At 28.9% G+C, this 24,169-nt stretch overlaps 1 protein-coding gene and 1 long non-coding RNA gene across 6 annotated transcripts in view; one reads left to right on the top strand and one right to left on the bottom strand.

Moving 5' to 3' along the window:
* The first annotated feature begins 1,495 nt into the window (after positions 1 to 1,495).
* LOC136985800 (alanine--tRNA ligase, cytoplasmic-like) overlaps positions 1,496 to 24,169 on the top strand; it is a 65,297-nt gene continuing 42,623 nt past the window's right edge. For 2 of the 5 annotated variants that reach the window (XM_067283155.1, XM_067283160.1), the window contains exons 1-7: positions 1,496 to 1,532; positions 6,828 to 7,127; positions 7,217 to 7,405; positions 9,568 to 9,713; positions 13,411 to 13,599; positions 21,123 to 21,267; positions 22,033 to 22,178. In XM_067283155.1, coding sequence (XP_067139256.1) covers positions 6,864 to 7,127; positions 7,217 to 7,405; positions 9,568 to 9,713; positions 13,411 to 13,599; positions 21,123 to 21,267; positions 22,033 to 22,178 — 1,079 coding nt within the window. In that variant the 5' untranslated portion in view covers positions 1,496 to 1,532; positions 6,828 to 6,863. Of the gene's footprint in view, positions 1,533 to 2,796; positions 2,817 to 6,827; positions 7,128 to 7,216; positions 7,406 to 9,567; positions 9,714 to 13,410; positions 13,600 to 21,122; positions 21,268 to 22,032; positions 22,179 to 24,169 lie in introns of those variants that run through there. The other 3 variants (XM_067283157.1, XM_067283158.1, XM_067283159.1) reach the window with 3 other exon arrangements.
* Positions 17,353 to 18,642, bottom strand: LOC136985802 (uncharacterized). The gene is made up of 2 exons (XR_010882395.1): positions 17,752 to 18,642; positions 17,353 to 17,675 (listed from the first exon to the last, which is right to left on the bottom strand). It is a non-coding gene; the product is annotated as an uncharacterized lncRNA (long non-coding RNA).

Below are 24,169 nucleotides of genomic sequence, written 5' to 3' on the forward strand. Positions count from 1 at the left end.
TGACGTCATATGAAATATATTGAAATGAATTTGTTTCGAGATTCTTAGATTCAGTCTACTTTAAAAAACTTTCCAAAAATTCTTATCGGACTTGAATCTAAATCTTTAGCAGTAGTAGAAATAGACTACTGCATGACTAAGACGTTTATTAATTAAAGTTGTCGAATATTCAAATGGCCGAATGGCCGAAATGATAAAAGAAGGAGATTTTAAAGAGTCGCCATCTATTGCCTGTAATTACAGATTCAATTAATATCATCAGTTACGTGTGCCAGGACTTGATCCCGGGTCCACGGCAACTGCAGTCTATTCTTTTTTTTCTACGAGCCCATGAGGCAGCTCTGAACCAATTCGGAACTCATATTTCTGGCGTGTAAGCCCGAGGGAGCCACTGCGTATGTCGGTCCATTCAGGTTTCTCTCCCTTGGGATTTCAGATGCAGCATGCCCTGCCGGTTCAATACAACTCCGGATGCGGGTCAGGTGATCGCGGCTCATCCTCCCGAAGTTATATAAATTGTAGCCTCGCCCACCTACCCTTACGGTGCGATTACGAAAAGAAGAAGAAAAGTAAAACACAAAAATGCCTCTCACTTTCAATCTAATGGCGTCTCCCGTCTTGGATCCCGACGACATTTTTAGCAGTTTAATATCTTACGAATTTACGAACTATTTTCCCACCGAAGATGCCGTACAGAAATTTTTCCATCTTGTGAGGCTCGTACCTCATACCGACTTAACCGGCATCATGCCGTTGTGTCCTCATTTCGCAGGTAAGTAGTAATTGATTTACTTGTAAACGAATGTCATTTGTGGTTAACTTTCCCGAACATAATGCACGAGCTAGTATTCATCAATAGCTATTTCAGGCCAACCATACTGAGCTACTTTGTATTACTTTTTTAATGTTCGTCATAATTTTCGGGCACGATGCTCAAGAAACCGTTCCCCTATTTTTATACCCCATAAATTATACTCCATTTTTTGAAGGTCGATCCTCCCGAAATCATCCTGTCTCGTGAAGAGTCACAGTGGCGTGGCGAACATAACTGGCGCCCGACACTTTATTGGCCCCCTCTTCCCCTCCAGAAACACATAGTTTGTCTTGGAGACCATTTGGGCGCTCCTCTGCGAGTGGCGCCCGGTGCATGATACACCCCCTTGCACCCCCCTCGCTACGCCACTGAAGAGTCATACTTTTTTATTTTATTTTTTACTCTGATAAAGTATCAACACCTCATTCAGATTTGTAATTGTACCAATTATTAGCCAAAATTAATCAAATAATTGAAAATGAAAACAGTAACACTGTATTTAAGTTCGTCCTTAGAATTAATTCAATTTATGTTTTTAATTTTTAAAGCCGAATAGTTATAAAATAGTGTAATAATATCACATTATAAATATAGAATATTTTTTATTACAAAATAGTTTTTAATTACAATAAATTTAAACATTTATTTGATATTAAAAAATTTTAATTTGATGCTTGGCAACACTGATCATATTTACTTTCGCGAGGATGATTGGTAGGTGAGCATACGTGCTTCTGCTCAATTATAAATAGTAAAGTTGTCTTTTTAAGACGAATGTAATAATAAATTTATAGTTGGAGGAGGTTAAGTTCAAGGTTGATGTGGAATTTTGTAATTCAAATAAATGAAAAATTAATTAACGAAATAAAAATACATTTAATGAACGAAATGGTTCCAGTTTTTATAAGTTAAAAGTTTATTTTGATATATTAATTTACGTAATTAATTGAATAAAAATGTTTAATCAATTATTAACTTGGTAAATATGCATTTTACATGTTAACTGCATTTAATATTTTTATAATTATAAATATAGAAGTATTAAATAATTGAAGTTAAAGAACTTTGTACAATAAGCATATATTAGTAAATTGCAATTACATTATTACATTTAATTATGTTTTTATGCCATTGATCTTATATATTATATCTGACACTTATTGCAGATACTTAGCATTTAAAATTAGAAGTTAAGCATATTTTGTGGATTATACTTGTATATACAGTTTGACTTCAATATATGCACAAGATATGTTCTGGGATTTCTAAGTTGAATTTCATAAACATGTTCCCCACTGTCCAAAAGTAGAGCATTCCTGTGAAACCTTTTGTAGGTTGAAATGGTGTAAGCAAGGAAGAAATTACCATTAATTTGTATGGGAAAAATTTTTAAGTCATTTCAGACACAAAATAACTTACTAAATAATACCAAATAATGCATAAAACCTAAAATAATACTAATGTAAAGTAAAAGTGGGAATGAATGATAAGTACACAGGTTTATATGAAGTAGAAATGTAAGTACAGCGATGTTAATTAAACTACATCAGAAGTACTCTTTCCAGTAAGCAACTTTTGAGCTGTGAAACTGGTGTCATCTCATAAAACCAATCAAACCGTCCGTGGCTGCCTTTAAATTTTATTTTCATGATACTTTCGTCACCTTAGTCTGTTGTCGGTTTCGGTTTATTGTAAAGACTGGCTGACGACTTAGGTCCAGATAAGATCTATTTTAAGTAAAGACAGAATGCTATAAACCCATCAGACAATAGACTTTCCATATTTTTGCTAATGGATTCATGAAATAAATTGATGTAAAGCACAGATGCTCACAGACACAGTGTGAAGCTATGGCAGCTTGATGCTATTTGTGCACACCAAACAGCAATGTCTCTAAAACAGCTCACTGTAAAATAAACACTAAATGTTTTTTGTATTTTTATTTTTCACATTTTTTTCATAAAAGCAAAGAAAAAGTGGCACATAAGAAAACATTGTTAAGGTTTGAATATTTTCATGCTTGTATATATTTATTATTTTAATGATCCAAATTGTTCATCATTATTAAAATTGTACAGAAAGTATCTTTGTACCAAAACAATTTATGCAAGTTTGAAGTTGCATAACTTGGACATACTCAAGTCAGAAACTGATTGTATTAAATTTTATCTAGATTCTCTCTGGACCTTCTTGATTTATTGCTATTTTTTGGAGTTTATCTGAATAAAATGCTTACTTTCAGGTAGCCAACTGTTAAATTTTCATGAAGGAACATCTTTAATCTATTTTTGGACAGCTTCAGCATCTTAACGTACAAGTCAATTTTCACAGAACAAAGAATGTTCCCTTGTAAAAATTTTAACAGTTGGCTTCCTAAAAGTAAGCATTTTATACAGATAATAATGTGGAGCCAGAAACATGGGATAGTATTTGATATTTAGAGTTTTATATTTGCTTTTATACAATTAGTTATTTTATTATTCTCAATTATTGATAGTGGGATGAATTATCTATTGGTTTAGATTTATATTTTTAAATCACAGTTCAATAACTACAATATTTGTGTTATTGATTAGAATGCAATAGTATCTAAAGTTTTTTTTTATGTTAATGATTTAATTTTTAGGAAGTGTATGGAATTATTTGAAAATGAAGTTAAGAATATAAGCCAAAAATTTTATTAGTGTAAGTAGTCACAGTTATAGTACTGAAGTAAGTAATGAAAAAATAAAATTTCTGATAATATGAATATTGATTAATCACAAAAAAGCATTTAATTAGTAATTCTGAATGTACATGATTCTGATTTTGTATCGTTGTATCCTTCCATTAATATTCATCCTTGCTGTTTTAAGTTACAGGATTTGATATTTGCTAAGTTCAAGAATGCAGTAAGTACTATTGTGATATTTTGGAACTTGTGCACACAATATGTTGTTTTTCATTTGTGTACAAGGATGAAACCTTTATATAGAGGAGAGAGATGAGAAGCCCTTTGTCTGATATGTTATGTGAATTGGTTTTAAGAACTTTGGAGAGTTGAGTGGTTCCAGCCTTCTGGCAGCATATCCATGTGTATACTAAATACGTGGATGATGAGTTTATCTTTTGGAAGAGGAAATAGGATTTGAATTCATTCTTGAATAGGATCAATGACAATCCTTTTGTTCTGTCTTGCTATTTAAAGCAAGAAGGTGATTTTTGGACTTAACCTCTCTATCCTTGAGGGTGAAATATAAGACTAATGTACAGGAGCTGAATGTCCTACTTTTTACATTTCAGAAGCTTTACATGAATCTTTTTGATGTAAGGTATCAGCATTTGAGGCACTGATAAGATATGCGTAGATGCATTCTCTGGCTGTGTTGATACTGACAATGGCTTATCAACATAAATATTGGAAAAGTATGGTTGATTGTCTAATAGAACATTTGAGAAATGTTCAGGAAAGAAAAGAATGCACAAGAGCTGATAAGTGTCCAGGTAAAGCAGAAGGCTGAGTAAAATACAATATAAGAGGATTCCACTGGTTTTTTACAGTTAATAGGGAGTGATAAGGACCCTATAAACTTTACAAATAGACCAGACGTTTGTTCTGTTTGGATGGAGGACAACAGGTTAGGAATAGAGAGAATATATAATATATTAGAGCAAAATTCCAAATGTTAAAGGAAAGAATGAAGGAACATGTGTATTGAAGTGAACTCACTCAGCAATATGTAAATCAGAAAAAACCAAACACTTTACGTTGCTGAGAAAAAATTTAATAAATAACGTAGCAAACGTTTTCAGCCAAACCTGTTGGCCATCATCAGGCTAAACATATTCGAATGCAAACAAAATGGAACAAAAATTTAAATACAAATAAAATAACGGATGAAATATACATATAATAATATAAAAAAATAATAATAAATAACGAAGAAATATAAAAATATGTATAGGTTAAATAAATAAATATTAAGCCATTACATAATAATAAATTACATGAAATTCTAATAAATGCAAGATATGCAATGATAACAAATCCAAGGCATTAAATTAAGAGTATCAAATCTTTTAATTAAATACTTCCAGGCTGAAGGCAACCCTTCAGCATCCCTGGCATTAATGCAGGTATTATGCAATCTGCTCTTAAATATTTCAATTTTCTTTGTGGCTTCATGAATGACATTATATATTTTAAAAGATACATGGACGATGTCCTGGTAATATGGAAGAATGACCAAAAAGTCGAGGAATTTATTAATAAGATCAACAACAACGATGACGGCCTCATGCTAAAGATTGAACAGACGTGTTCCTCACGGATACATTTTTTAGACATTGACACTGAATTCAAAGAAGGACATTTTGTCACTAAAGTGTACGTAAAACCGACGCATAGCCCTCTGTACATCCGTCGCGTTCTAATGATCTTTAACAATACAAAATGGCTGCTTTTCGTGCCCTCATTCACAGGGCTTTTCTCTATTGCAGTAGTGTGGTTGATAGACAAAAAGAAATCTACAGAATATCACATATCGCTAGAACTCTAGGGTACAGGGCGGATATGATAACAGCACTAATCAAAACTACAAGATTAACAAGACAAAAGCTCAGAGAGGGGATTTTGGCAAATTCACGAAGTTCACGTATGACAGAAAGAAAGAAGCTATCATGAAGGAAATCTCAGCCCGCAAAAATTCCAAATTAATTTTCAAGAGAGCTCCCAACCTGTACAAATTATTAAGAAACGACAAAGACAACATTGATAAAGAAAGATTGGCTGGAGTGTACAAAATTCCTTATAAAAACCAAGAACTGGGCATTTATAAAAACTACATTGGGGTCACTAATAGAAGCTTAGGGATTAGATTAAGGGAACACAAGTACAAAATCAGCAAAAGATTAACGCCACAATTCTATCTCAGATGGCGCAGGTTGAAGGCTCGGTAGTCAAATGGGGCGAAGCAGGCATTATTAAACCTGTACATTCACCGACTTTAGCGTTTAGCGCCGAGAAAATTGAAATATTTAAGAGCAGATTGCATAATACCTGCATTAATGCCAGGGATGCTGAAGGGTTGCCTTCAGCCTGGAAGTATTTAATTAAAAGATTTGAGAACTCTTAATTTAATGCCTTGGATTTGTTATCATTGCATATCTTGCATTTATTAGAATTTCATGTAATTTATTATTATGTAATGGCTTAATATTTATTTATTTAACCTATACATATTTTTACATTTCTTTGTTATTTATTATTATTTTTTTACGTTATTATATGTATATTTCATCCGTTATTTTATTTGTATTTAAATTTTTGTTCCATTTTGTTTGCATTCGAATATGTTTAGCCTGATGATGGCCAACAGGTTTGGCTGAAAACGTTTGCTACGTTATTTATTAAATTTTTTCTCAGCAACGTAAGGTGTTTGGTTTTTCTCTCAGGAACATGTGTATTTGGTTTCCTAACCAAATACAAATGTTTGCTTCATACAACAAAATTTTAATATTGTTGCATGAAACAGAATATTATTACAATGTTTTCATTGCTATCTACTGCATATTAAAGAAAATGCAAGTTTTATTTAGTCCCTAATAAAAATACTATACTAACTTTTGTAGTGCATTACTGCTTAAAAACATATTCTTTAATAAACTCATTAAATGTTTTTAGTAAGGTAATTGGAGTTTGTGATGTTTAATTTCATGTTAAAATTGTGGATTAATGGGTAAATAGGTGTTTTGTAGTATTTTAGTTATTTGAGAAAATTAGTTGAGATTATTCAGATGGATCAAGAACAACTTGCAATTTTTTCTGTAGGAAACAGTGGAAAAAATTTTCCATTATACAAATTCCCCAGTTTTGAATTGTTTTAATAACTCAATAGGTTTGGATAACAAAGTATGCAATAAGATTATTCAAAAGTTTTAAATTTTAAAATTTAATTTATAATCTATTATTATAATGTTTATCAGTTCTACTTTAAATAATGATATTTTAATTACATTTTTTTTCTTTTTGTAGGAAAACCTGTGGTTATATGTCAAATTTAATTTGAAGATGAAAATAAAACACACTTCTTTTTCTAAGTTCACACAACAATGGCGTTTGTTTGCAAAACATTTTCCTTGTTCAAATGTCTGTAATCACTTTCATAACAGCAATAAAGGTGTGAAAACTAATTTAAAATCCTTTACTTCTGCTCAAATAAGAAAAACATTTCTTGATTACTTTATTCAAAAAGAACATCGTTTCGTTCCTTCAAGTTCTGTGATATTAAATCAAGATAAGAGTTTATTGTTTGTAAATGCTGGCATGAACCAGGTACTAATCATACATCAAAACTTTTTAATTTTTATTTCTTTAATAATTTAATACAATGTTGATCTATATATATTTTTAAAACATTATAGTTTAAACCAATCCTTTTGGGAACAGCATCAAAAGATAGTTATTTGTCTTCATTAAAGCGAGTAACTAATACTCAGAAATGTATTAGAGTTGGTGGGAAACATAATGATATTGATGATGTCGGAAGGGATGGTTATCATCAAACATTTTTTGAAATGCTTGGTAATTGGTCATTTGGAGATTATTTTAAGGTATTTATAAATTTTAAAATATTAAAATTTATTAAGGTAAAATATGAATGCACTGTATGTAGAATATGTTCTAATGATAGCAATTTATATGATAATTAGAAATTAGCATAAGTTTACATAAAATTCCAGTAAAAAAATTTTTAAACTTAAAATATTATCCAAATTTAAGTATAAACTGAAAAAATTAGGAATGTTATCTATTTACAATGAAGTGACAGATTCATACACTTATCCCTTTTTTTTGTGTGGTGGATACATTCCAAAGAATGTGTGTAAAACAAAAATCGTGTAAAAAAAAGTACAATACATACATCCCATAGAAATTGCTTCATAACATCCAGAACTTCAATGAAATGAAAAAATAAGCAATTTACAGAAGAAACACAAGCTTTTTATTTATTCTATCATCATTTATCATTTATATTATTTGTACATATAAAAATAGTAAATATAAGGTAGCATAGGAAACATAAAATCAACATACAATAAGTATTCTGATATGCATATAGTACTGTTCTATGCTTAAAAAATATAAACGAAGTCTCGATTTCAATAAAAAGAGTAACTTTTTTAACAATAACAATTTTAACAAAAAGTTAAATTTAAAAATTTTCAAATAACTGTTTTTTCCATATGTAAAAAAATTGGTCACATAAAGAGAAGAATAAGTGTACTTCTCAATCTCTAAAAAAATAAATATTTTAAAATTAAATTATTTAAGGCTATTTTTCTGATTTGTGAGAGTTTACTTCTAACCAACTTATATAATAAATTTTTTCATTATTTCTGTTAATTCTTACTTGCTAGTAAGTCATTCTTCAAATTTATGTTTACAGTCAAATGAAAGGCATTTAAAATTAATTATGAACATGTGAATATAGATATAGCCTTCAATTTATTAAAGACAGCAATGTAAGATCTATGTTTCCTCTGACGGACACACTATTCCATTCTAAATGATTTTGTTGCCAATAAAATTTTTTTAATTTATAATGCAGTGTGTATATAATATGATATGCAGGTGATAAACACTAATTCATAAAGAAGTTTCATTGGCAACAAAGATAGAAATTCTTTTAAAGTATTTATTTACTGAATTTTACCGAATACATAATTTTGTGATAAAGAAAAATTTTTGTAGTTTCTATTCATATAAAAATAAACAATGAAAAATTAAAATAGATATTTAATTATTATTTCTTGTTTTACTTTTTAGTAGATTTATTATTTGTTTCTATAACTTTTTCACAGTTTTACTTTCAGTAAATAACAAAGATAAGTCATTTGTTTAGCTTTGAGATAAATTATTTCTATAATAGTTTTTTGACAGAAAATGAATATTTTCCACTTGTTTTACTAATTGGTATTGTTAAAATGTTTTAATAATTTATATATTAGAAAAGTTATCATAAAACATTTTTTTATGCATTTAATTGTATTTTTATATATAATATTTTATGTATCTGGGTTATACTGTTAATTGGGGGGGTGGAAATCTTTTCTCATATACATGACATTTCCATTTGTAAGTTAAAATAAAATAAATAAATCAAGGGCATTGCACCTTAACATGCTTGATGCTCATCCAAATTTTACATATAAATTACTCAAGTCCCAGTAGTCCTTTTTTGATTAAATTGGTTTTTTATTGGAATTACCTTTCAAGACCTACCTGACTCCAGTGATAAAATTTACTTGGATGCATTATAACTCCTTAATTTATATATATCGTGCATTTCAAAAAAATGTAAAGTGTCACCAGAGGTACAACCAAAATCATTGGTGTAATGTTAATGGGATTAATCAGAAAAAGATTCAAAGAAGTTAAAACAAATGACATAATTCTTCAGATTTTGAATCTCTTCATTTCTCAAGGAAATATTTGCACATTTATCAAACCAATCAACTTTTTATGCAAATTTTTGTTTCTTTAGGTCTTGTGCTTGTAAATCTTTTGCAATGTTGATGAAAAGTTGGTCCAAACAGAATGTTATGATGATTTATCCAATTTTGATGGTTTCAACATTATATTTTTTTGATTTTTAGTATAAATTCAATTTATGTTTTAGCAATTAGTTTTTACTACTAAAATATTTTTCTCTGATTTATTAAGTTTTTTTAGTAAAATTTAAAAATTTCTACACCATACAAATATATTGCAGTATGAAGCATGCAGTATGGCTTGGGAATTACTTACGGATGTCTTTTGTCTTCCACCAAGAAAATTGTATGTCACATATTTTGGAGGTGAAGAATCTCAAGGTTTAGAACCTGATTTGGAATGTAAAGAAATATGGTTAAAAATAGGGTAATGTATATCTTTAAAATTTTTGCTATAAAAATAATCTTGTTTTTTATTAAATATAGAAATTAAATTGTAAAAGTCATTATCTCAATAAATCAAATGTTCATAAAAATATCAATTTATAATGTACTAATATTCCTGGAATTCCTGGAACTAATTAATAACATTGTACTGGCTCTCCACTTACAGGGAACTGTTGGAGTGTCTTTTAACAAATATTAATAAAATTTAGTTAATAATTACATTAAAAGTATACAAACTCTATATTAAATTTGTAATATTTACTGAAAGTGTTAATCAGAGTTAATAGCAATCAAATGTCATAAATAGTGTCGTCGTTGTGTCGAATGAATGATTCCAGGACAGATGATGGAGTCCAATGATCATTGTCACAAGTTTATTTTACAGAACTAAAATGGTCAAACACCATGTTGCCAACTACTGCAATTTATAGTATTTATTTGAGTTTATTCCTTATTCTGCTCTGTAAATGATATTACATTTACAGAGTAGAATATTGTCATCTTCCTTCGTGACCCTTTCACTACTAAAAATTTGCATATTTGTGTTAAACTAATATAAAATAGTATGACATTTGATTGCTATTAACTCTGATTAACACCTTTAGTGAATATTACAAATTTAATAGAGTTTGTATACTTTTAACAATTATTAACTAAATTTTATTAATATTTATTAAAAGACACTCAGACAATTTCCTTGGTAGTGTGATTTTGAGGCGATTCAATTGCCTTTGAATCACCTCATGTGAAGGAAAATTCCTTCTGGTTAGAATCACTTTCAAGTACTTTGGTGACAGTACTGGGGAAACATATTTTTGCCTGACGATTTTTCTGTTGCAGCCAATCAACATGCAGCATTCATAATTCTAAGCGTATGTGACATCATATTTTTACCCATTATCCTTAGTACTATATACAGCATGACGTGGAAAGTTCGAAAAGGTGCAAAAATTAACAAATATTAGATTTTAAAAAATGAAATATAAAATAAAATTGAAAAATATAAAACTTTATTTTATTATAAGTTGAAAGTTGTTGCCATTTTAAAAAATTCCCACAATTCATTGAAAATCACCCTCCATTTTCCATAAAGTGTATAGGCTATGTGCCTATGTGCATAGGCATATAGCCTATACACATAGGGCAGCAATTGTGTCATGAATCATCAGCTGACAGCGACACAATCACACTAAGTGGAGAGCCAGCATTAGAGAATAGTTATGATGATAATAACGTTGTTTAACTTTTCAAAAGTTCACTAATTTAATTAAATATTAAAAGTTTACAAAATAATAATGAATATTTTGCATCTAATTTAATAAGTAATTTTACATGACAGCATATGGCAAGTGAATTATAAGCTTCTTAGCTTATAATTTACTTACCATATTTTGAAAAAGTTGATACCATTATAATTTTTATTTTTTTTATGTTAGTGATTTATAAAAATTATCTCTGTGATTTTTGCACTGTTCTTATTTGAAACATTTCTAACATTTTTGTAACCCACTGTTTAACATTCCAGAACTTTTACTTTTAATATAATCTCTCTATACACCGGAATTTGTAATAATTAAAATAACCCTTTTAACCTTTTATCCGGTGTCATTCTATTTTTAGAATCGCGTCGTTCTATTTTCAGAATCGCAAACGTTTTCACAGCCCCTCCTGGGCTCTTCTTCAGGCGTCGTCGAATAGGCCGTTAACATTCGAATAAATAATCAATTTGAATTTCTTTTCGGAACATTACCACGTGCAGCAGCTGGATATTTGTACTGCGCATGCTCCATGGTAATGTTCCGAAAAGAAATTCAAATTGATTATTTATTCGAATGTTAACGGCCTATTCGACGACGCCTGAAGAAGAGCCCAGGAGGGGCTGTGAAAACGTTTGCGATTCTGAAAATAGAACGACGCGATTCTAAAAATAGAACGACACCGGGTAAAAGGTTAGAAGGGTTATTTTAATTACTTTTAATATGTTCACATTAATAAAAAATTTCACAATTTCTTTTAAGATTTCTCTGCTAGTTCAAGATGTTTCTTTATAGTCTTCATTGTTCATATTACTATCATAATACAGAAGATTTTCATTATTGTCACTACGAAAACCTGTGAATTGATGTTAACAAATAGCTTTAATAAATACTATGCAATTTTGATCTCAAAGAATGTAATACTGCATGTATATGGCAATAGTAAATTATACATTTTATTGTATGAGTGCAGTTTCTATTTTTAGATTAGTTTTTGTAAATTTTATGCTTTTCAATTAATTGAGAATAAGATAAAGCTCTAGAATTCTCAATTGCCTTTTCTTGATATCTAAAGGAATAATTATTAATTTAGATTTTAAAATTTTATTTTCATAAAATTTTAAAATCTAAATTACAACTTTAATACAACTGTATAATATCAACATATGTAATATACAGGGTGTTTATAATTAAAGTTCCACTTTGAAATGGCCATAAAATGAAAATTACAGAATGGACAGAATGTTATCAAACTTTGTAACAGTGTACAGGACGTCATGGAATTTTATTTCCTGCAAAAAAAGTTCAAAAACTCACCACCAGTGTGGAATGGCACTGTATGCAATATTATTAAACAAAATAAGACATGAAGACATCAGTTGAAAATTAAAATGAACAATTTGGTGGAATTGAAAAATGCAATACACCAACATGTCCATAACATTCCTCCTTATGTACTAAGAACTACTGTTGAGAACACAGTAATGCGATTTAACTTGCTTTCAGAAAATGGTGGATGCCACATTGAACATGCTTTGTAACACATTTTAGAAACAATTAAAAACATTTTCAACCGATGTCTTCATGTCTTATTTCGTTTAACAATATTGCATACAGCGCCATTCCCTGCTGGTGGTGAGTTTTTGAACTTTTTTTTTTCGCGGAAAATAAAATCCCATGACGTCCTGTACACTATTACTAAGTTTGATAACACTCTGTCCAGTAGTTTTCATTTTATGGCAATTTCAAAGTGGAACTTTAATTATAAACACACTGTATATAAGAATATATGTAGTACTTTCATGTAATATGCATCTTTGCAGATTTGTAAATCATTTGAAGAATATCTGAAATTGTGAATATAGAAATCAGAGTATAAACTAAGTACTTGTAAATCAAGTGTTACACTATATATATTATTATTAAAAATAATAATATTTGTGTTAGTAATTTGACCAAAATTTACTTTATAAAGATATAAATGTTTCGCTGACTTTAATTTTGTAAAGTTAATATACTTAAAATTTTATAAATGTAAAAATAAATAGATTATTTAAAAGTTTATTTTGTATTTTTTTAATAATAATGATATATTACTTGATTTGATTAATATCATGAGATATATCAGGGTAGTATTCAAATAACTTAGTAGTATTTTTTTTTGTTTCAAAAATATTACCATTTCTTGAAGTAAAAAGTATCTGATTTTGTCATTTTGAACTTATTTTCTAATTCATGATTAGTTTTTCAAAGCCATAATTTAACAATTTGATAAGTGACTAAAATTTGATCATTGAATCAAATCATAAATTCATTATTTAATATTAAATATTCTAAAGTAAATTCAGAATCTTTAGATGTTTTATGCACTGATTAAACAAAATAAATTTTTAAAACTATTTAATATTGTCTTTCTTACAGTGTTCCTAAAGATCATATCTTACCATTTGGTATGGAACATAATTTTTGGGAAATGGGAACTACAGGTCCTTGTGGTCCATGTACAGAAATTCATTTTGATCATACTGATACAGGAAGTATTAAATATATAAATTCAGGAAATGCAAATGTTATAGAAATTTGGAATTTAGTATTCATTCAATATGAAAGGTAAGGTAATTAAATAATAACTTTTCAATAACAACAATTAAATTTTAATTGTAACTCATTTAGTTACTGATATACAGTTAAATCTAATTATGGGTATACTAATAAAATTTAAAACATAAATTGTCTATTATGGTGAGAAATTAAATAACAATATTTAAATTTCAGCTTTTAAACTTTAAAAATTTGTTAAAACTAAAAATATGTGATAGATTTGTAATGCTTGCTTTTGTAAAGAAAGTACTACAAAAAGCAATAGACAAACAACACTGGATTAATTACAGTGCTATTAAGTAGTGATATTGAATATTTATTAATTATAATTAGGCCTATTATCTGTCATAGATACAAAAAACATATTTTAAAAGAATTAAATATTCTTTTACTATTATAAGTCAATAAAATCAGAATTTTCAGCAATTGAAGTCTTATTTACTTATCCCATTTTGTATTATCAGCTGGTTATTGTTATCAGTACAGACAAGTACTAAATGACTACAATATGCAGATTCTTCTTATAGGTCAGGGCTTCTTAAACTTTTTTTATTCACAACCCAAAAAAAATATAAAATAAAGATATATATAAATATTTTGTGATGATTTATTGATTAGGTAACAATATATATAGACATATGAAAAAATATAGTTTTAGAATTTGTTTAAAAACATACAAAATTATAAAATTAAAAATTGCACAAAAAGTTGTAAAATTGTACTTATTATAGTTACAAAAATTATATATCCCATTTTTCATAAAAACTGCATTTTTTGCAATAACATAAATAAAAGAGAATATTGGGCAAAATATATCATCGCTAGTATACAGGGCCGGCCTTCTCGATAAAGGGGCCCGGGTGCAAGAAACTATTTGGGCCCAAATGTTTTTCTAAAATAAAAAAATTTACAAACACGAACATATATTAATGCATGTTTATTTAAAGCGTGATTTTGTTCTTGCTAATACATTAATTACTTCAGAAAAATTACAATTTTTTGCAATTTCTTTTTCGATGCTTAATATAGCAAGTGCATTTAAGCGTTCTGCACACATGCTGGATCGAAGATAATTCTTTATTAATTTTAATTTGCTGAAAGAGCGCTCAGCACTTGCTATAGTAACTGGCAACGTAAAGAAAAGTTTTAATACAGTTAATACATTTAGAAATAACTCATTATAATTATTATTTAGTATGTATTGCAATATATCTTGTGCGTTATTTACATCCCTTTCATTCAAAATCAAATCCCGTAGCAAACCAATTTCCTGGATTAGGTTTTCATCTACATCTTTGTTATAAAAATTTACAAAGTTTTTGGAACATTTTTCTAATTCATGTTTTTCTAAGGTTTTCATATCAGTGATTAATTTGAAATCAGAAATAATATTTGGTATACTTTTAAATCTATCTTCTATTTGTACAATAACCGTATCAATTAGAGTGTTAAAAAAATAACATCTAAATTCCTCTACCGGGTTTTCTATAACTTCATCTTCTGCTATTTCGGAATATAACCTTTTTCTTTTTCGTATTCGTTTTTCAGGAAAATGTTCTGAAATATTTAAATTACGTGCTAGCACTTTTGCTTCGTCTAAAAATGTGTTAAATTTTGTTCTTAAATTTTGGATTTCAGTTTTAATTTTATTGACTAAATTAAAAGCCGACTCAAGAATAATTGTTTTTGCTTGAAATAGTATATTGATTGCGTTGATTTTAGACAACATTGCAAACCATACTACTAAACATAAAATAAATGGCATTTCTTGTATTGAATCCAATAGACTTTTAGCTTCGGATACCGCTGTATTATCGTTACTTACATAAATAAATTCTTCTAGGGCATTACAAGTTTGTTCAAACTGTGTATACACTGCTTTAACCGAATCTATTTTGGCTTCCCAACGAGTGTCACATAATGGTTTAAGAGTAATGTTTAAATGTTTTTGTAGAATTTCCCATCTCTTTGTTGATGCAGAAAATAAGCAATATAAACGTTGCAATATCCCAAAAAAATTTTTACAATATATACTGCTGGAAGCGGCATCACAAATTAATAAATTAAAAGAGTGTGATAGGCAAGGCACATATATTGCATGAGGGTTTAGAGCAATTATTCTAGATTGTACACCTTTATATTTCCCTTTCATGTTGCTACCGTTGTCGTATCCCTGCCCTCTGCAATTCATAATATCTAAATCAAGCTCACTTAATGTTTTCAATAGAGTTTTTGCTAGTCCTTCTCCAGTCACATCAGTTGCTTCAATAAACCTTATAAATGACTCATTTATAATTAATCTTTTCTCTTCAAAATTTACATACCTAATAATAACTGAAGTTTGTTCCTTATGGGAAATATCAGGAGTACAATCCATTTGGACACTATAGTATGTGGCTGCTTTTATATCGTTTTTAATTTTGTTAAGGACTTCATCTCCTAACGCAGAAATAATTTGTTCTTGTGATCTATGTGCTAAATGATGCACAATTCTATTTTTCGAATTTTTTATTCTGTTTATATGATCCATTAACACAGAGTCGTATTTACTTAAAAATTCGATTAAACTTAAAAAATTTCCATTATTAGGCGTTCCTATTATTTCATGGGTTCCTCGAAGTGGAAGATTATTACATGCTAAAAATAGAATCACATCTACAATTCTTTGAAATAGTAATTTAAGTCGTTCCGTTTCCTTATTTATATTAACTTGATTAGTTTCATCAATAGTCGAACATAAATTTAGTCGTTTTAGTAATTCTTTCCAAGCAATAAACGAATTAAAGTGACAAATAGAACGCTCATGATCTTGAATTACAGTTGACAGCTTTCTCCAGTTACTATAGCCACCTATAAACCGTGTAGATTGTTCATTTCCTCTTCTTTTAGAAAATAGTATACAACAAAAACAAAATACCGAGTCTTGCGTTTTTGAATAAATTAACCAGCTGCGAAGCTGGGTTTCACCATTTGGCATTTTTTTAAAGTAGTACGTAGTGGAAAATGACCTACCTTCATCATTCTTAGCAAAAACTCCTTTGTGTTGTACAGGTCCGGTTTTAACACAAAACATTCGAAACTTATCAGTTATAATACTTGGCCATAAATCTGGATCACTTATGTTCATTTGATCATATTCGTTATTGTCATTTTCGACGTTATTTTCTGATTCGATCATATTTGTATAAACATGCGGTTCTTCAACGAATTTCACAGTTTCAACATTTTCATTGCAAGACTGTGTAGTTTGTGCGGAACTTTCTTCTCCAGTTGAAGCTTGAACTGTAACTTCTGAAGTCGAAACAATTTCATTGCTGGAATTACTTCGTAGCCAAGAAAACAGATCTACTTGTGATTTCTTGAAATTTAGCTTTTCTACTTTTTTCTTTTCTGCTAATTTTCTTTTTTGACACCCAGAGGGATATTTCCTTGGCATGGACATGATTAGATGTAACAATAATTAAACGTTTTGTAGTATGACACGTCTTTCTTTCTCGTGCTGAACTCGAACTCTCACAACTTCTCGGAGGCTCCTTGTAAAGTATTGATCTTTTAGCAGAGTGGGAACAAAAGAAGCGCGACCTTGTCAATTGGACCCACGTGCGGTCGGGTAATACCACTTGTAAGGTCAACACCTTACAGAGGGAAAACAAAGGAAGCGCCGGCTTTGTCAATAGGACCCACCTGTAGGCTGTAGTCAGACCGAAAGTTCCAGAAATAAGACAGACAAAAAAAGATAGAAGAAATTATAAAAGAAACATTAAAACTACGATTATATACCAGGGGCGTGCCGTGACATTTGATGATAGGGAAGCTGTGTTTCTGTAAGAAGCCGACATCCAGGGGCAATCAGTCAATTGCGCGTCAGTGATGGTCTAGGCTCCATTCGTATCGTTTATTCGATAAGCCAGTAAAAACCGTAGACTTCTCTAAATGCATTTTTAATATCACGATTACATTCCGAATCGCTAGCCACGATATAAGGGCTACAATTAAAAGTAAAATAATAAAAACTTACTCGGTGAAATAAAATATGTGGTGGATGTACTGGTACATACAAAATATTCTTCAATTATATGAATATACTTTTAAAGAAAATTATAATTAAATATAGCTTTGCAAAGAAACGTACAGTACATAAAGATATAAAATATTCTTTACTTTTAAAATTTTAAAACAATGTACTTAGTCAAATAGCTCCCTACCAGTGGCTAATGGATGGAATCGAAGACGGTTGCAGAGGACTGCCAAATCCCCAGGGTGCTGATACCGGTCAATGTCAAATACCTCTTTTGTCGCATCACTAGTATATCTCAAAGGACGCGACAGGGCTGTTGTAAATTTTAAACGTTTCTCACCATAGCCGTAAAAATCTAAATATGTTAAACTTAAAAGTCATTTGTTTTCTAACTAATTCGTTTTAGGACCAGGTGTTGTCCACGGAAATTTCCAAAATTTACAACTTTTCGGTCACTCTCGTCGAATTGGAAAAATTTGTCTTTATTACATCTAATACAATATTTCGAAGAAATCAGTCCCCACTATACTCGGCTGTATATTGGTTCGGTTAAGCTTTTGTTTAAGTAATATTCCGGCTCTTTCATCGGGGTTTTGTTTATGTCCCCAATTCCCTAATCGCTTAATTATTTAACTACTTCTTAAGTAGAAATAAGTCGAAACCGGTTACTTTCTACTCGAATATTTGTAGTATCGGGAAAAAAGTGGAAAGACAAATTTTTATGACAAACGAATACATAAATCGTATAATTTTATATGGCCGACGGCCACAGTATTATTTTCATTTCTTAACGCGGGCTATATGGTTTTGAAATTTTTTTTAAAAAGTCGAATTTAGGTGGGGATCCTCGGGAGTTCCCCGAATCAAATAACAAAAACTAAACATTCGCATCATCGAGAATTAGTTTAAAGATTGTCGAAATTCAGAGATCTACAATAATAATGTTTACGATAAAATGTACTTTTCGTCATACTGATAACGATAGGAATATTGTCAAGTTTTCGTGTGCATTCTTGATAATGTTGGGGCCCCCTCAATCGCAGGGCCCCGGTGCGTAGCATCCGCCCGATGGCCGGCCCTGCTAGTATATATTCAAACCCGGGCATTTTGGCTGTCTTAGTTCGTTTGAATATATTCGAGCACAGCTGTTAAATGGTTAAGTATACAAAAATTAAAGGAAATTGTTTTTTAATGAGACGGATGTGCTTGCTTTTTACTGCATAACAAACTAAACTTTGGTGCAATGTTTAACACTACTGGACATTAGTGGCGTAGTGTAGTGGGGGCGGCAGGGGCGGCCCGCCCCGGGCGGCACTTTTAGGGGGCGGCAAAATTTCACAATAAATAATAATATCATGCAAAAATAACTAAATAAGGGGGCGGCGAAATTTTCCTCCACCCTGGGCGGCTGACACCCACACTACGCCACTGCTGGACATAAAATCTCTTCAACATTTTTTAGCGATGAATGATATTGTGATTTGATGTGTGTTAAAGCTGAAAAAGTAATTTCACATAAATATGTGGTGTTGAATGGCAGAAGAACATTTTCAAACTCACACAAATTATTTTCAATATTTTGCATTAAAATCTTGCGACCCCAAGATTTTGCTAAGCGACCCCAAATGGGGTCGTGACCCATAGTTTAAGAAGCCTTGTTATAGATGAATATGAACTTTAAATGTGAGAGCATTATGTTGTATTTACATTATAACATATATTCCTATTTTTTCCTCTAATTTTTTATTCTTACTTGATCCTCATGTTATGTTTAATGGTATAGCCTGAGAATTTTATTTTTGTTTTATAACTGAGTAAATTACATTGCTGACTGGCATCTTCAAGACTGTTTTATTCCTAGTCCATAGAATTTTCTTTATTTTTCTCAGAAGCAATGTTTTAATGCTGGTAATCTTTTTCAGCTTTTTTTGAAATGATTATGTATAAGTTTTGTAAAGGGGTAATGCTTGTATATAACATTTAGATTATTAATTTTTGACATTTTGCATTGCCCACGTGCCTTGAATTTTTTTAAATGTCCTCTTGTACTCCCATAAAAATTTGTTCAATTTTTTTCTTAGGAGTAAGGTCATCCCATTTTCTTGCATGTATTTTAGCTTAACTTTAGATAAACTTAAATGAAATTAAAAACAAAAATTCTCTGTTTATTCATCAATATAAAAGTATAAAAAAATGTTTAGGTTTAGGTAGGTTATGAATTTATAACATAAAAAAAATTACATAATTATATACTTAAATTTAACATTGGTATTGATATAATTTTTAGACTTTATATTATAAAAAAATATTTCTTTTTCAATGAAAATATTTTATTAGAGTTTAATCAAAGAAGAAAAATTTGATTTTAGATGATTTAATATACTGTACTTTCCTGCGTATAAGACTATAAGATGACTGGGTGTATAAGACAACCCCTGACTTTTACGTTTAAATATAGAGTTTGGGATATACTCGCTGTATAAGACTATCATACTTTTTGGCGTATAAGATGACCCCCGACTTTTGAGAAGATTTTCCTGGGTTAAAAAGTCATCTTATATGCTGGAAAATATGGTAATTGCATACCCAGAATATAAATTTATTTGTCAATGTTTAAACAAAAACTAATGAAACATTAACACAAAATAAGATATCAAATTAGAAAAAAATGCAAAAAAATAGTGTTTTAAAGTTCTAGTAAGATAAATAATGAGTTTAAGTAAATGCTTCATTATAAATTCTAATTTTATTTTTGTTGTTAAAAATACATGTAATTAATATATCTCTACTATAAAGTCTCACATTTTTGGAGTGCATGAATTCTGGGTTAAGAGCCACAGATTTAGAGTCTTAGATAAATTTTCAGTTGTAGTTCTCATGACATTTAAGATGCTTTTCATTCTATGAAGCTTTCTTAACAATTTTTATTCTCTTTTTCAATCTATTTATTCTTTATCCATATTTGTAAATCAGTTGCTTCATATATATTTTTTTTTATAAAAATACTTTAGCCTAAATTATACTTTAAACATAAATCATACTGTATTTCAGTGGATTTTAATTTTTGGCTATAATTCTTCTATTTTTGACTGAATCACTAATAATGATTTTAATCTAGTATAAATATGCAGCCATCTCAAAATAAATTTATTAATTTAAATTGATTTATTCTAATAAGTAAAATTATAGTGCAGAAAAAAAATCCAGAAAAATTTGGCTTGTGTCTGAAATTAATGTTAATTATAAATTATTGTAATCTGGAAAATTTAATAGCCACATAGTCCAAATTATTTGACTTATAAGTTGTTTACATGCAAAGTTTTCAATGCTAGGAGGAATTGTTAAGTGTTTCTTGTGCTATATAATTTCTTGGTGTACTAAAGATAGCATTGCTGCTTAAAAAGATTTAAAAAAATTAAAATTAACAAAGTAAATTATTATGATTCAGAATCACATTTTAAATTTAAGTAATTAATATAATGTTTAAAAAAAATAAATGAAAATATATTTTTAGGATTGCTGATGGAAGTTTAAAAAAGTTACATAATTATCACGTTGATACAGGAATGGGATTAGAGAGATTAACTGCAGTTTTACAAAACAGCAGATCTAATTATGATACAGATTTATTTCTACCTCTTTTTAATGTTATTTCCCAGGTGAGTTAATGAAAAATTTTGTTTTACAAATATATTTAATTGTATAAAATTAATATTTATTTTATTAATTTGATGATTTAGATTAATGAATTTTTTAGCCAGTATAATTTTGCAAAAATTTTTACAGAAATGTAGTTTCAACCTTTTAGTAGAAAGCAATGCTAGGAGGAATTTTAACAGGGGTGTAATCCTCACCTTCTGTTTAAATTATCTTTCAAACATAAATAATCCATAGGTTATCTACAAGAAATTATGAGAATTACTAAATTGTGAATGTTTATGATTTTTTTTTTCTTTTCTGTTTTCTACTAATTTTATTATAAAATATTTTCTATCTATATTAATTTACAAAGAATACAAAACTGGCTCTAATTTAAATGTGCTATCATAAAATGTTTAATTGTAGTCAATTAAATATCATGAAATGTCTGTGAATGGAATTGTAACATAGTAGTATTACAATCAATAACAGAATGAGCAGCTCTCATAATTATATTTTTGATTTTAAATAATTCTAGAAAAGATCTATATTGGATTGTTTAGATGAAAAAATAGGCAAAATTATTAATTATTTGAAAGAGAGAGAGAAATTTAAATTTGATTTATCTATTCTCTTTCCAATTATTTCTAAACTTAATTGTTAGTTGTTAATTTATTTAATTACTAAGTAATCAACATATGATGATAAATCTATTCAATCACAATACATTGAGTTAAAAAATAATTGTTTAAAATAAATATGTATTTTTTAATTTAATCATGAAGAACTGCAAAGTCAGACCTTATGCAGGAAAATATGGAATTGATGATTGTGATGGTATTGATACAGCCTACAGAATTCTTGCAGATCATGCTAGAATGATAACAATAGCAGTCAGCGATGGAGTTCAGCCTTCAGAATTTGATGCTGGGTAAGTTAATACATTTAAAGTATTATATTGTTTACTTTTATTTTTTAATAAGTCATTAAATCTTAAGTTCTTCTCTAATTTATATTTATTTTATGGTAGTAAACTTAAATTAATTACTATAATTAATTAACTTATTTCTAATTAAAAAAGTAAGGAAAAACAAAATTAAAAGTTTTAATTTATATTTATATCAAAAATACTTTATTACAGCATTGAGAAAAATAAAATATAATGTGTTCTTGTTTTGTGCAGTGTGTACATATTGGCAGGTATCATATAAATTGAAAATTCCACATAAATTGTGCTCCATTTCAAGTAGTCCCAGATAATTTTTCAGTTTGGAGTATTCAGATTCAGACTTGTCAAGTCCATTCACTTTTGTTCAAACTCAATACTCAATCTAATGTTCAATAAGTTTAAGTCCAAAGTTCCTTTTAACAGCATTAAATAGAAATTGTTAGTCATTGATTGTCACAGTGTAATAACACTGTGTTAGTAAAAATATAAGGAAATGAACATATATAACTTTACATATCTTTACATAATTAGTAAATAGTCTTAAAAATCTCAAATTAACTTAAGGTCTATCAGGTTTATTTACTTATTTTATAAATATTTAAAAGAAAAAACAGAAGTAAAAAATGCTAAACAGATTAAAATTTTGGAAAGCAATTGTTCAAAGCAATCTCAAAATCTGAAGCTCAGCAGCCAAATGGCTGAGGTGATTAAGGCATTGACCTATCACTCTAGGTACCCAGAATTAAGTCTGGAACAAACAACTCTCCAGGAATTTTTCATGATCAATCTTTCTGGACAAGTTTGATTGTCTTTGCCACCAAACTGCCCCAGTGTTTGGTGGTGAAGACAATCTGGCAAATCTATATAAGTATGAAAAAGAGTGGAAAAAAAAACTAAACTTTAAGTGAAATAATCATATTTATAGTAAACTTTCTAAACATTTAGTTGATATCAATATTTCTGTTTAAGATATCTTTTTTCATACAATAGTGGCTCATTTTGTGTACATTACAAACAACAATAATTTGGTAATTATAATTAAAGAAGTGTAAGCAAAACAGGATATGAATTCTAATTAGTTATGAATGTGTATTCTAAATGTATGAAATCTCAATTTAAAAATATACCTCAATACACTTAAATAAAAATTATCTAAATTAGACAAAAATATTTTATTTGGACTTTGTTAAAAATATATAGATTTTTCATTCTTTAAAAGTATTGTAGTGATACCAAAGTTCAGTAAATGAAAATAGATAATATTTAAACACAGATTTCAAAATCTAGACTAGACTTGGACTTTAACTTGTTGAGTCAAAATACCAAGTTTTGCCAAACCTTAGTCCCAGATGAATACCTCTTGCCTAGACACTTATATAACCATTTATAATTAACAGAAAATTGTCAAAATGTGTTGAAAATGTTTTACTCATGATTATAATGTTATATTAAAATCATATGTTTCTTAATATATAAAATTTTATTATCTATTAATGTTATTGTCTGCTCACCATCAAAGAAATGAGTTATGAAAGATGATGAATCATTCTCAAAAATGAGTTGCTTCGGTCATGTAGGAAAGGCCTTAGCGGCCTAACAATTAGCTGAAATGGACCCCTCCATAATCTTTACATTGCTTACTGAATAATGCCTTTTGGAATCAGTCTTTACTAACAACAAAAGGGATACCTGCAATGCTGATGATTGAGGAAGTCTGTTTCTTAAATCTGTTATAAATTCATGAGGATCTTGGCAGAACTCACACTGAATCTACAGGCAAGTTTCTATTGTAAATTGAATAATTGATCACATTGTAAAGTTTTATCTGCCATTTTGAATCACCCTCTGTATTATCTTAATTATAATTCAGTATGTCATTTGAAATAATTAAAAATAGTGAAGTCTTCATGGGGATGCAATTTATTTATAGTTATGTTTTTTAATTTATTGTTTTATAATAGTGGTTAATATCT

This window comes from Centruroides vittatus, unplaced genomic scaffold (assembly GCF_030686945.1).
Source record: "Centruroides vittatus isolate TY-2023 unplaced genomic scaffold, ASM3068694v2 contig_979, whole genome shotgun sequence".
NCBI classification, from domain to species: domain Eukaryota; kingdom Metazoa; phylum Arthropoda; class Arachnida; order Scorpiones; family Buthidae; genus Centruroides; species Centruroides vittatus.